At 41.1% G+C, this 13,226-nt stretch overlaps 1 protein-coding gene across 2 annotated transcripts in view; it reads left to right on the top strand.

Annotated features, from left to right (window-relative positions):
- Positions 1 to 43: 43 nt before the first annotated feature.
- Positions 44 to 13,226, top strand: part of ZZEF1 (zinc finger ZZ-type and EF-hand domain containing 1) — a 55,616-nt gene continuing 42,433 nt past the window's right edge. For both annotated transcript variants that reach the window (XM_065646887.1, XM_065646886.1), the window contains exons 1-10: positions 44 to 580; positions 4,688 to 4,832; positions 5,514 to 5,708; positions 6,618 to 6,789; positions 7,507 to 7,706; positions 8,774 to 8,984; positions 10,436 to 10,552; positions 10,782 to 10,960; positions 12,008 to 12,106; positions 13,129 to 13,220. In XM_065646887.1, coding sequence (XP_065502959.1) covers positions 218 to 580; positions 4,688 to 4,832; positions 5,514 to 5,708; positions 6,618 to 6,789; positions 7,507 to 7,706; positions 8,774 to 8,984; positions 10,436 to 10,552; positions 10,782 to 10,960; positions 12,008 to 12,106; positions 13,129 to 13,220 — 1,773 coding nt within the window. In that variant the 5' untranslated portion in view covers positions 44 to 217. The remainder of the gene's footprint in view (positions 581 to 4,687; positions 4,833 to 5,513; positions 5,709 to 6,617; positions 6,790 to 7,506; positions 7,707 to 8,773; positions 8,985 to 10,435; positions 10,553 to 10,781; positions 10,961 to 12,007; positions 12,107 to 13,128; positions 13,221 to 13,226) is intronic.

Genomic DNA, 13,226 nt, shown 5'->3' with positions numbered 1-13,226 from the left:
CTTTGCGGGGCGGAGCGGCACTTTGCGACGCCCGGTGTCGCTTGGCGGCAGTGTGGCGCGGCCGCCGCCGGCCGGGAGCTGACAGGTGCGGCGGGCCGGGGAGTTGCTGACTAAGCCGGGCCGGGCGGAGCCGGGGCGGCGGCGGCCGGGGGAGGAGGAAGGAGAAGCGGCTCTACCGAGCCCCGGGCCGCAGCGTCGGCGCCTCCGTAAGGGGCTCATGGGGACGGCGGCGAGCCACAGCAGCGAGGAGGAGGAGGAGGGCGCCGAGGAAGGCATGGAGGGGGCGGCCGCCGCGCCTCAGCCCGGCGCTGCCTTCCCGCCCGGCGCCGCCGCCAGCCCGGCGTCCCCGCTGCCGCCGGCCGAGGTGCTGCTGGAGCAGGCCCGGCTGCGGGAGGCCACGGCCCGGCTGCGGGAGGCGGCGCTGCCGGAGCCGCTGGTGTCGCGGCACCACGGGACGCTGGTGCGCTGGCTGGAGGAGCGGCTGAGCCGCGGCGACGAGGCCGTGAGCCTGGAGCAGTTCTGCGAGGTGCTGGAGAGCGTGTCCCGCCTGGCCGCCGGCTCCCGCGGGGAGAGCGAGGAGGTGAGCGGGCCGGGGGGGGGCCGGCCACAGCCCGGGTGTCCGCCCGGTGATGGGGGGGGACTGGGAGGGACCCCCTGGGTGCTGCGGTTCCCGGGTCTCCCTCGGCCCGGGGGGGGTTCCCGGGCCCCCGCCGTGGGTTCGCTGGCACCGGGTCCGTTCCGGGGTGCCGGTGGCCGCTGGCACGACCGTGGGGACCCCGGTCACTCCGTCCAGGTAACTGGGACAAGGCTGGGCCGGTGGGATCTGCAGTGAGGCTGGGAAAGTGGCTGTTCCTACCGATAGGCAGCCAGTCAACTCAGAGATATCTTCTTCTTCCTTTTTTTTTTTTCTTTTTTTTTCTTTTTTTTTCTTTTTTTTTTTTTAAATTTATGCCTGTTTTTGGTGATCGTGCTCAGTGGCCGCGTGTGAATAAAATGGTTATTTACAACCATATTTCTGCTAGTGCAGGCGGTAGTAGCACAGGTAGGAAATCCTGTACAATCCCTCTGAGGTAATTCACAGTGATATCAGCGAGATGAAGTTTACCAGGCTTAATTTTGTTGTCGCTTTTCAAACTCAGCAGAGAAGCTGTCAAGTATCTCCTTGGTGTCCCATCACTAATTGTAAAGCAAGAGTTTTAGAAAAGTTGTAGGAAAGTAGTGTAACAGATTTCCCCTTCCACAGACAAAAGGTCTTAGGGTTTTAATGGTAAAAGAGAGTTACAGTTTCCTTTCTGCTGTGGGAAGGGATATGAGGAACTTAACATCTAGGACATTTAATCTTTAACTTTGCTCTCTAGCTAGCACATCATATTGGGAATGTCACACCCAGTTGAGAAAGCGGTTGTGTCTGAATTTCTTACTGCCCGCAGTTCTGAGTCTCACCAGTGCCTTCCCTCTGCCTCTGGGTTGCTCCTGAGGAGGAGAAAAACTTGGTACACTGTTAAATCACGCATGCGCTCCTTGAAATAAGTGCTGAGTTGTTAACAAGGCTACTGGAAACTGGGAAGAGATTAATTCTGTTGCACAGATAGGTATGTTTACACCAGACTGGTTTAAGTAGCTTACTAAAACACTGTCTGCATTTCCAGTTCCTTTGTGAGAGCCAATAACGAACACTTCATTTGTAATGACCATAAGGGTGAAATTAGTACAGCGGGGTTCTTTCTGTCCGTATAAACAACGGAGCTTTGCGGGCTGCAGAAATGTTTTGAGGATCATCTGCATTGTGCAGCCTCCTCTGCATAAAGAAAATAGGGTTTGGGATCATTTTTTTCCTGCTTTTGGGAGTGGGGAAAAAACTTGTCAAAGGATTTGTCATGATACGGATATGTGGTCACATCTTGTCTATTCTGTGAAGCTGAGATGTTGAGAGTTGCGTGGAAAACTTTGATGTCATTGTTTCTGCAACTGGCACAAGCCCATGAGCTGTAGTATTTTAGATTTCCAGGATGTATTTTACACTGATGAGGAGTTAGTTTGTGGGCGGCAGGTCAACAGGTTTCACTTTTTGGTGTTTCCAGAATCCTGTCTGACCCAGGCTACATTTTAGTCTGCCCATTAAATTTTTCTGGTCTCAATGTGAGGCTTGGGAATGCTTTATGGCAGAATGAACTTCTATTTAAACAAAATCAATTTTCTTCTTGAACTGAGTCCTTTTTTCGTTCATTGGTGCTTCAGCAGCTATTGTGTAATGTATCCAACTTTTGCTTGAAACATTAATGTTTCAGTTCTGCTGAGAGTGAAGGATGGAATACTGTTTTCCTAAGTCACGCTTCAGATGTTTTGTCCTGCTGTCCAGCTCCTGAGCTGCCTGTGAGAAGAGGGGGCGACTTCTCCATGTGCTGTGTTTCCCAGCGACCACCAAATCCATCATTTCCCAGGAAAGATGTTTATTTTATGTTTCTGCGTGTTCAGGGTTCAAGTGGGTAGGAAGTGTGTGGCCTTAATGCTTTTGTTTAGAAGCAGAACGCAGCTGAGTTGTGGTGAAGCTGTTACTGCAGTTGTACCGTGTCCCAATCACAAACACAACTCAAACACTCTGAATACAGGTTTGCATACTGATTTTTTTTTTTTCCCCTTTTTTTTTGCTTATACTCCCATTGCACAGGGCAGCCTGTTTGAGCAGTGGAAATTGTGGATGTTTTGTGTCAAATACAGAGTTTAAATTATACTGAACAGTAATAATTTCAGAGTTCTAGGGTTGGTGCAATCTGCTGAGATCACAGGAAGAGTTTAAGATAACAAAATACAACATTGAGATGCAAAGAAAAGTGTATATGTGGTAATCTCTTCTTATGTGAAAGTATAAGGAATTGGATTAAGGCAGCTGTTGGCAGATCCAGGCTTCTTGTCCTGCGTGTGCTTTGTTTTCACTGGCAACATCACAAAACTCGCTCGCTTCTTCACTTCGTATTTTAGGAATGGCAGCGTTTGACTTCAAACGCGAGGAGGAAGAGTCGTAGTGGCAAGAGTGGCGCAGTGCGAAACTGTACATTGAGTTGTTTGGGCAACTGAGTCACGTTTGTTAAAATTAATTCCCTCTGTATTGTTGTCCTCAAGCAAAGGTGTTGGTTTTTTTGCTTCAGTGTCTACCTGATGCCAGCACCGGTCATCTTTGCTGCTAGGGATAATTTTTTTTTAAAGATGATCATTGCCAGTGTGGGTTCAGCTCTGTGTTTAACAAGAGTTCATAAAACTGCTGCACTAAAATTCAGCTCTCTGCCGCAGAAGTGAGTTGGAGCTTTAGTCGGCTAAAATACGACATTTTGATTCTGTCATCTGCTGAGGATTGCTCTCGTTTAAGTGGTGTAATTATGTCACAGTTAATTGGCAGGTTATTTTGATCTAATCATGTTGGATTATTTCTCTCTAGGGCAGTAGTTCTGATGGTATATCAAGTTTGATAATCAGGGAGCAAACCCAGAGATGGAAGCATAACCTTTGTCCCAAACAGCCCTGATTTCTTGACTCTGTCAGACACTTGGGAGCTGATCTGTTCTTAGAGGCCAAGTTTACTTGGTCATGGAGCTGAACCTGAAATACCAAGTTCAGGGGTGGGAGACTGAAGTCTTGCTTGTAAAGAAATACCTTTAGTAAGTGCATTCCCAATTTATATGGAAAAAAAAGCGAACGTTCCTGAAATATTGCATTTCTTTTGAGGGTATGTTCAAGTTTTTTTAGCAATTAAACAGAAGTTTTTTTCAAAATTAAATAAGATTGCAAAAATATAGCGCTTTTTTTTTTTTAAATAGTAGTACGTCGGTGGATCATGAGTTCTCTGAAGTAGCTAGTTAAAAATATTAAGTTTATGAGCTTGGTTCTGTTTTATAGGCTTAGCTGAATAAAAATATCGTGTATTCCTGTTAGTACAAAGATGTGGAATGCGTAGGTTGTGTGAGTTACTTTTTATATGTGCTCAACACAACTTTTTATAGTAAAAATTTATATTAAGGCCGAAGTTAATGAAGCTGGCAATGGTTCCCTTCAGTCAGAAAAAAAAAATTCTAAATCTCTATGTTAAACTGGCATTTTGTGTAGGAGGTCAGTGTATGGGAGGAAATGCACGGGAGAGCGTTGGGTTAACGGTTGGACTTGATGATCTTAAAGGTCTTTTCCAGCCAAAATGATTCTATGATTTGAAAAACTCTTCTGGTTCTAAGGACACTTTCTTAAATATGAAAATATTTAAAACCTGAAAGAATGTGAGTGGATGGGTTGTGAGCTGGATGAGCAATGGATGGGGCGGCTTTTAGGACCAACTCACCCTTTGACGGAGGAGCTTCTTGGTGTTCTTTTGCGACACCTTCTCCATGGTGTGGGTGGGTGGACTCTACTGATCACTGCTGTGGATGCTGTGCTGCCTCCACCTGAGCATCAATACGGTTGACTTTTATAGGAAGGCAGTGAAAATGCCTTAAAACTTGCTAAAGACTGCGCATTTCCAGGCAGGCTGTTTGCTCTTGTCATGAATTCAATACTACGGAGGAAGAGATTATTTTGATTTTTTTTTTTTTTTTTTTTGTTTAATGGTATTATAACGTTTACTGCTACAGTTTCTACGAAATACCTTGAATTTCTGCTTGAAGTAAATAGGCTGAAATAAATTTTGGTTTTTGTTCCTCTTCAGGCCTTTGCACAATTTGATGCTGAAGGAGATGGCACCGTAGATGTGGAGAATATGCTGGAGGCTCTCAAGAATTCCAGTGGAGCAAATCTTCAAGGGGAGCTTAGTCATGTAATCAGGCAACTGCAAGCTTGTTCACTAGTTCCAGGTATGAGAACAGTGACAAAACAAATGGATTCCCAAGTCCTGCCCTGTATAAGGGGTGCTGCTTCAATGAATTGCTTTACTGGTGTTGCTTGTCCTAGTCTTATCAAAAGCAAACTCCAAGTCATTCTCGCTTCTCTAGTATCAAACAAGTGAAGTTGCTGTGAATTGAAAATTTCCCATAATTACATCCAGCTAACTTGCTGTGATAAATAACCAATATTTTCTTCTCTGTATGGCTGGGGAGCTTCTTATCCTGGTTTGGTTTATCTCACAGACACAAACCGGTTCCTTTGCAAACTCTTGGTGAGTGCCCAGCTAGTGCAGTCTTGTGCTTGGGAACGGGAGGAGTAAATCCTCCGTTGAGTCTGTTTCAGGGGATGAGTCATGTACTTTATTATTATATTGTTATTTAGCGTTGGAAATCCTGCTAAAATGTAATTCATGTTTCATAGCGTATAGTTTGGAAAGTGCCAGTTTCCAGAATTCCATTTCTGGGATAAGTATCAGTTACTGACTTTCCCTCCAAGCTTTTGAGAAGTGGCTGAAGGGGATTTGGAATGTAGTTCCAGCATTGGCTCCCATGCTTAATTTGGATTTACCTTGTAATAAGGTGTAGAGGGAAAAATGATGACCTGGTCAAGTCAGGTGTTGCAACAAAGAGAACAATAATGTCTCTTTCTAGGTTTTATTGATATATTTTCTGAATCGAAAGAGTGTCTTGGTCTTCACGCTTCAATGATACTGAGATTCTTGCATCGGAATCGGATTTCTAGTACTGCCATCCCTTACCCAGTGCTGGAGTACTTCAACAATATCTGCACTATGCGCTCTTCGGTACTGAAGGATTCTTTAGATCGACTTCTTCTAAAAGAGAGAGGTACGTAATATCTTTTTTTTTTTTTTTTTTTTTTTTTCAGGATGATAGTGTAACCAGAACTTGAAGATTAAACAGAAAAGATAGTTTTTTATTTTATGTTTAGTCTTTAACAGACGTGACTTTTGATGAAGTTGATCTGCGTGTTTCTGTGGGTTTTTGAGGGGTTTTTTTGAGGCACATAAATTCATTTCCTAACTGCCTAGCAATCTGAGTAACAGACTTGGATGTTCTTTCTGTTTCTTCTGACCTGTTTCAGAATCATGATTACTAATTTGTCTTATTCTCTACTCAGTCAAATATCTGTACTACTCGCTGGAAGCTTTATTTCCACGTGAAGACGAATGTTTTCTGAAGTTGACTGTTCAGTATTAAAAGATAATTTATTGTTTTGGGGTGGAGGTAGTGAATCCTTTATTGTATTTTGGATGGGACTGTCCTGGTGGTCTCCCTAGAGGGAGGGCTCCTTTTCTTCACAGCTTCACTTGATGTTTTCAGATCTCTGCACTTTGAAACAGATCAGGTTACCTGGGGAAACAGCCCGCTTTGTGCCTTCCCCAGAACAGCTCAGTTGAGGTTTTCTCTATCGTATTTTAGTTTTTCCTCTCACCTGTTTGTATTTTGGCGTAATAATAGTAAAGCACTGAGGCCAGTAGTGAAAGGAGGAGATAAACGCTTCTGAACTCCAGGCAAAATAGGTGTTTTTTTTCATTCTGCAAGTGGTAGATTGAGATTATTGCGATTTCATCTGAAATGAAACTTCGCTGTCTTCTTGGTTCTGTCAGAAACAGTTCTTCAGGAGCTGTGTTCTGTGCCAGCAAGTTACTTTCTATGACAGAGTGATTATAAAGGTATAACAATTCTCAAAACAAGTGGAAGAAGAATGTCACGAGTGATTTCTTTTCTTTGCAGAATACCCCAGTGACTTGAATGGGAATCAGGAGCTGGACAAGCTGAAGTCTGTCACAAAGTGCTATACTCACATTGAGACCTCATCCAATTCTGCTGATATTGATAAGATGACAAATGGAGAAACTACGTCTTTCTGGCAGTCGGATGGGAGCGCTCGCTCGCACTGGATACGGTGAGCGACACAGCAACACATAGCAAGTTTTGGGGTTGCTAGTCCTTGTGTTTTACAGGCAGTGGGGTGTAATTGAAACAAATTGTGGAATTAATGAGTGACAGATAAATATAGTTGAAAGCAGAAGTCATTAATCCCTGCATAAAGTTTAAAGGCCTAACCACCAAGTAGAAGTGTTCACCTGTAAAGTGCACGTGCCTCCCATGTTGACACATTCCCTCGTTCGGTAGCTAAGCTTTCCGCACTGTATTACAGGCGCAGTGGTTAGTACTTGAATAGAAACGCTTTGCCACTGTCTCGAAAGTTCCATGAAGCAGAAGTGCCCCATGAAGCAGAAATGTTTAGTGTCTTTTCAGTAGTAAGTCTAAGAACGTATACTTAAAAAAAAAAAAAAAAGCCAAACACGTACTAAACAAAATCTCATTTTGGTCATTATTGACCCTACATTTTTATTCCTGAGGAACAAATTCTCATCTGAAAAACTGACCAATAGAAAATTCTGCAGTCTTACTGTCAGAGGTGACTGTCTTTTCAGTCAATTCCAAGTTTTCTAACTCATCCACCGTCATATGGGGTTGGTAATGCATGTGAAGCATTAGGTAACTTCTGGTGGATTCATTTGTGTTTGTAGAAGTGGAAACTAGATGAAGCTTAGCTAGAAGTGAAGTGCTTGACTTATCTTCTCTTTGCAAGAGCTGTTTTATCTTTGCTTTGCAGTTTAAAGATGAAACCAGATGTTGTTTTGAGACATCTGTCCATCGCGGTGGCAGCGAATGACCAGAGCTACATGCCGCAGCAGGTGACAGTGGCAGTGGGACGGAATGCCAGCAGCCTTCAGGAGGTCCGAGATGTTCACATTCCTAGCAATGTCACCGGCTACGTAACGCTGCTGGAAAACGCGAACATCAGCCAGATGTGTGAGTCAACAGAGATACCACTGGTGTATCGTTTTATTGCTTTTTCGATGATGAAAGGTTGGGTAGATCACAGAGTGATGTGTTGAAATGTCACTCATTAGAGCGGAGACTTTTGACCTCGTCCTTGGGACAGAGAAATCATTTTAATTGTAGTATGATTTTTAACCTATAAGAGAGTCTTCTGAGTCTTTCTCATGGCATCTGTAACATGGGCTTAAGGGCTGAATGGCTAAGGGTGCAGTTTTAGCCTCTCAATTTGAAGACACATGGCCATATTACGCTATCTTTGCTTGCAAACTGAAAGCATATGTTGGATAATAGTATCTAGCAAAAAATCTGTTTCTGAGCAACTTTTTTTTTTTTTGGTAGAAAAACTCTGAAGTTGGTCAGATGATTTCTGTCCAGCAGGTTTTATGCTCAGGTTTTTTAAGCAGTGTTATTTTTAAGTCTGGTAGATCTGTGGGTGCTATATTGCAATCAGAGGAAAGCTGCTCCTTCCTAAGATGGTTTCTGCAGCTTCAGAAGTTCTATCCCTTCAGTTCAAATAGATGCTTTTCACCAAGTGGAACTTTCACTGCCACAGAAGCGGTCAGCAAGGATGATGTTCCTCAGAAGTAACTAGGACTATGTCAGCTATGCAAAATGGTCAATTTACATGAAAATTTTTATGTAACTTAAACATTTTGCATTTAGGCTTTACTCTTTTTCCCTGTCTTCTCCACTACCACTCCCAAGATGCTTCTTATGTATGTAGGTAAAAAGGTACTGGTGAAATAATCTGTAATCTTTTTCCACTTTGAGGATCTTTTACTGCTTTTTTCCTGATTTCTCGCTGTAGAATATGCAATGGACCACAAAGGCCATTTAAAGGCTAAATTTTCCAAATCGTAGGGTGCATGGTGAAGAAACATATGTATAGTTGTCCATATGTGGGAGTATGGTTACATATCTGCTGCTATTTTTCTAAGAGGTTTTGCAGTAATTATTATTTTGGATATCCGGATTCTTCTAGATCTAGCCTAGCAGAAGAAACAGGGGAAAAAAATTTCTGTTTTGTGTTTTGGCAGATGTACAGATAAACATCAAGCGTTGCCTTAGCGATGGGTGCGACACCAGAATCCACGGACTCAGGGCTGTGGGGTACCAGAGAGTTAAGAAGGTGGGCGTCTCTGTGTGCGATGCTTCCGCTATCTGGTACTGGTCTCTGCTGACCTCTCTGGTAACAGCTTCCATGGAAACAAATCCAGCATTTGTTCACACTATTCTGCAAAATACTCAGTAAGTACCAAACTTCCGTGGTGTGCAATATTTTTTTTTTTTAATACTTCTAGTTTTACTAAATTAATCTACCTTGTCTAACTGGTTTCCACTCCTTCCATTGAGGTGTTTAACCCTCTTGGTTATCACACTGTTTAAATTTGGTATGACTCTTTAATCTATTTGCACATACTGGAACAACTGTAATACTCCTACCTGTTGTATCTAATGTAGTTGTTAAGCCGTGACAGAATGGACACTTCAAAATCCATTTTTTACCTATTTACTTGTAATAATTTTTAGAAGCCTAAAATTAATTAATTTTCTGTGTTAACTTTATTGATTGCAAACATTGAATACCTTCCACTTATGACTGGAGCTTAATTTAGCTTTATTTTCAGCAAATTTTTGCTTGCATAATGCCTTGTCACGCGTTCCATGGGGATATAGTATCTCTGCGGATGTTTGCTTGAGGTCGTTGCTGTTTTCTGGGTAACATTTCCTCGTTTGGCTGCCAAACGCTTCTGCTCGATGACTGGAAGGCTCGGAATCCTAATAAAATTGCTACACACCCACACCGACTTTTATAGAGTTTAGTTAGCTTGATGCCACCACGCTGAAGAGCGCTGCTGTCATTAGGTTAATGAACGCTGCAGGCTGAACTCCATTAAGCCTATCTTTTCATTTGTGTGATCTATGAAACCTCTTTAAAGTTTAGATAACTTTATACATGCTCGCATCTGAGGAAGGCTTATGTTTGCAAGCTTTGCTAAAACTAGGAGCCTTCAGTTTTACTGTAGTTCAGATATTTTTTAGAAATATAACATGAATACTGAGCTTAAACAGTAAATAATAAAGCCTAAAAAAGTTATAATGGAGAAATCTTGACTATAAATATGCTTTCAGGAATTATAAATGCAGTGTTTGGAATTATAAAGCAAAACTCCACACTTTAGCATTGGATAGAGTGAATTTGAAATTGCTTAAGGATTTCTGTTTTCGGGATGATTACATTATCTTCAGAAATCAAAAATTCTGATCTGAGCTAACAAGTTTCTCTCTTAGTTTCTGTAATTGTTCCGTAATAATTTAAAAGCAATTTTCCCTTTATTAACAGGCTCTTTGTTCAATTCAAATCATTTAAAAGGAAGCAGTGCTTGGACTCTAAGCTATTTCAAATGCTGTCACAGGTTTAATTCAAACCCTCTTTGATCTATTTCTCTCAATAGATCTGAGATTATGAGACTAGATTCAAGAATACCCAGCAGTTGCTGAACTTTCATTGCCTAGAATGCAATACCATTTTTACCTTTTGAAGACATTCTTTGTATAAATAGATTTTCTGCACTCAGAAGCTATTTGTAGAGACCTCCTCACAAAAAGCAGGGAGATTCAAGTTTTTTTTTTTTTAGAAGGCTGTTTTCTCTGAGTCTGTCTGGTTTGCTGATGTTGTGTTCTGTCCTTTTCACCAGGAAAGCATTGCAACACATGCCACCTCTATCCCTAACACCGGGCTCTACAGACTTTTCGAGCTTCTTATCTCCCAATGTTTTGGAAGAAGTAGACAGCTTCCTTATAAGAATAACAAGGTGAGTTTGCGTTGATATCTTTTGATGCAGTGGGATATGGTTTAGAAGAATTTGTATAGCAAATGTATTTCATTTTTACTCACCTGCTCTTTTTTAGTATCTTGAAAAATTCAAAGGAATTAAGAAACAGACATCTTAGATTTTTTCCACTTGAGCATTATTTGCCTTTATTTATAAACAACATGTCCTGAGTTTTCTTTTAATCCTGTTGGTTTTTTTCCCTCCCCAGCTGTTGTACAACTCCAGAGGTTGAACTTACGCTCTTGGCCTTTGCCTTGGCCCGGGGGAGTGTCGCTAAGGTGATAAGTTCCCTTTGCACCATCTCTGATCATCTGGACACTCCGTACAAGGCTTCATCCCTTATTGCTTCCATGGCCACAGTTAGACAGAACCTGCTCTATAAATACGGTAAATTAATAATTATTGGATCCATTGCTGTACATACATAAGGCAATATGCAGCTTTCTGAGTTATTTTACTTGTTCTGCTGGGGTGTAAAATTGTACAAGACGTCTAAATTAACGGCCGTTACCAAGAAGATAATCAGTGAAGCTGAACTGCACTAAAAGTTGGTGATTAGATCAGCTTTGTGAATTTTAAGGATTGAACCAGGTGGCATCACCCTGAGGGAGCAAACCTGAACTCTGTATTAATAGATAGTGGCCCCTATGTCACGATGGTGATTGTGTTGTATAAAAGGCAAATGACGTCAAGTATTTTTATTCTTCCAGTTACAGGCTTTTTTTGTATCTTTAGCCTCACTTAGTGGTCTCTCTTGCAAACATGCAGTAATTTAAGGTGTGTTTTAAATGTAACGTCATAGACATCTATTTACAGTTCTTTTATTTTCACTTTTATGAATTAATCTGAGTATGTCCTAAGTGTAGAGTCCTATGTCTGAGTGTCCTATGTGTGGTCTGGCATAAGGTGGTAAGATTTTTGCTGTATTGACTGTACTTGTTTGATAAATCTCTATTTTCTCAGGTATCAACTTCTGAGATTATCATTAGTCTCTCGTGAAGAATTTTTCCCTTTGTTTGCATTTTAGTATGTTTTGTCAGGATTTCTTGGATTGTGTGGAAGAGCACATTAATTATTTTATAATTTTTTATGAGTATTTACTTTCAAAAGTTTTGAAATTGTCTGTTTTTCCCAAAGTAGCTGCTGCTTTTTACAGGACAAGAGTGGTATTTCATGTACTATGGATTCCAAAGCGTGCAAACAGTTGAAAGAACATTGGTTGTCATGATTTTCATTGTCTTTCTCTCGATATTTAAAACTTTAGCTATATTAGATTACCATAAATCTTACATTCCATTTTCTTGCTCCTTTTTTTGTCTGACAGTGGTTAAAAGCTCATAGTATTGTAAATTTTTTTTCATTTGTTTTCTGTGTGAAGAACTGGAAAATAGGCTAATTCATAAATTTGATAAACCTGTTAATTTTCTTATTTAGGAAAACCATTACGACTAACTTTGCAAGCATGTGATGTAAAGGGAAAAGAAGATAAATCAGGGCCCGAAAACCTCCTTGTAGAGCCGTGGACTGGGGATGGTAAGAGCCTGCATTTAAAATCCAGAATATTCAACCAGACACAAAGGCTGTTAGCAAGGCTGCGGTGCTCTTGTCTATATATTTATACATATTTGGTCGTACTCAATAGTTTAATGACAGGCAAGGTCTGTTAAAAACAAAACAAACCCTCCCACCGAAACAATATGTAAATTCTGGTTTACAACAAGGTCGATTTCTTGAGAGCCACTTTTTTGTCAAAACAATACAAAAAATATTGCATTTTAGAGAGAGTTATTGATATTCTACATGGAATTCAGCAATAAGCTGTCACAAAGAAAATAACCTAAGAGCGCATTTTGTGGGTTGAAGTCATGAATCATTGACTGCTTTCCCAAATATTGATGGGAAGATACGGTAAAAATCATTGACATTTTCACTGACTGCACACACCTATTAATTCTCCTTTAAAGCCTGTCTTTGTTAATGCAACGTTTTAATGTACTGGATACAAACTAAAGAAAGAGATTTGTGTTTCTTGACCTCCTTTTTAAGTGAAATGCCAACTAATCTTTTCTTTAGAAAATCTTGTATTGCCTTGTGCAGTGCTACTGGTAAACAAAAGCTATTATGATAGAAAATTGGGCACATTCTAAATATTTATTTTACCCCTCTGTTTGAGTTTATTTTTCAGTTATTTTTGTAGATTGTTGTCTGGATCACAGTTTGGGGAACAGTGACTTGTATCAGTGATTAGAGCCACAAGCCAAAGTAATGTTTGGGAATTACTAATAACCTTAATGGGGAAACACTCTTGAAACTGCTGCAGGTTTTTCAGTCTCAAGAGAGACACTGGCTGCAGAGATCTATACTCTTGTGGGAGCATTTACTAACATAGTACAATCTTTTTACTTGTCTCTTACTCATTTATTTGGAAACATTTACAAATGAGCATTGCACTAGAAAAGCATTCTGATTTTGTGTTTCGCCCCTTTAGTATTCTCTTCCAACCAGCTTGCACTAGCAGCCCTTCCAACCTCATTCTATTCCCACTCCTGCTTTAGGTTTTCTGACAGAAACTGGGAAAACCAGAGCAAGTATCATTCTTTCAACTGGAACTGAATCTTCATTTCAAGTGACACAAATTAGAATAAAGGTATGT

This window comes from Caloenas nicobarica, chromosome 17 (assembly GCF_036013445.1).
Source record: "Caloenas nicobarica isolate bCalNic1 chromosome 17, bCalNic1.hap1, whole genome shotgun sequence".
Classification (NCBI taxonomy): domain Eukaryota; kingdom Metazoa; phylum Chordata; class Aves; order Columbiformes; family Columbidae; genus Caloenas; species Caloenas nicobarica.
Note: the sequence above shows the minus strand (reverse complement) of the source record. Positions and strands in the feature narration are given on the sequence as shown.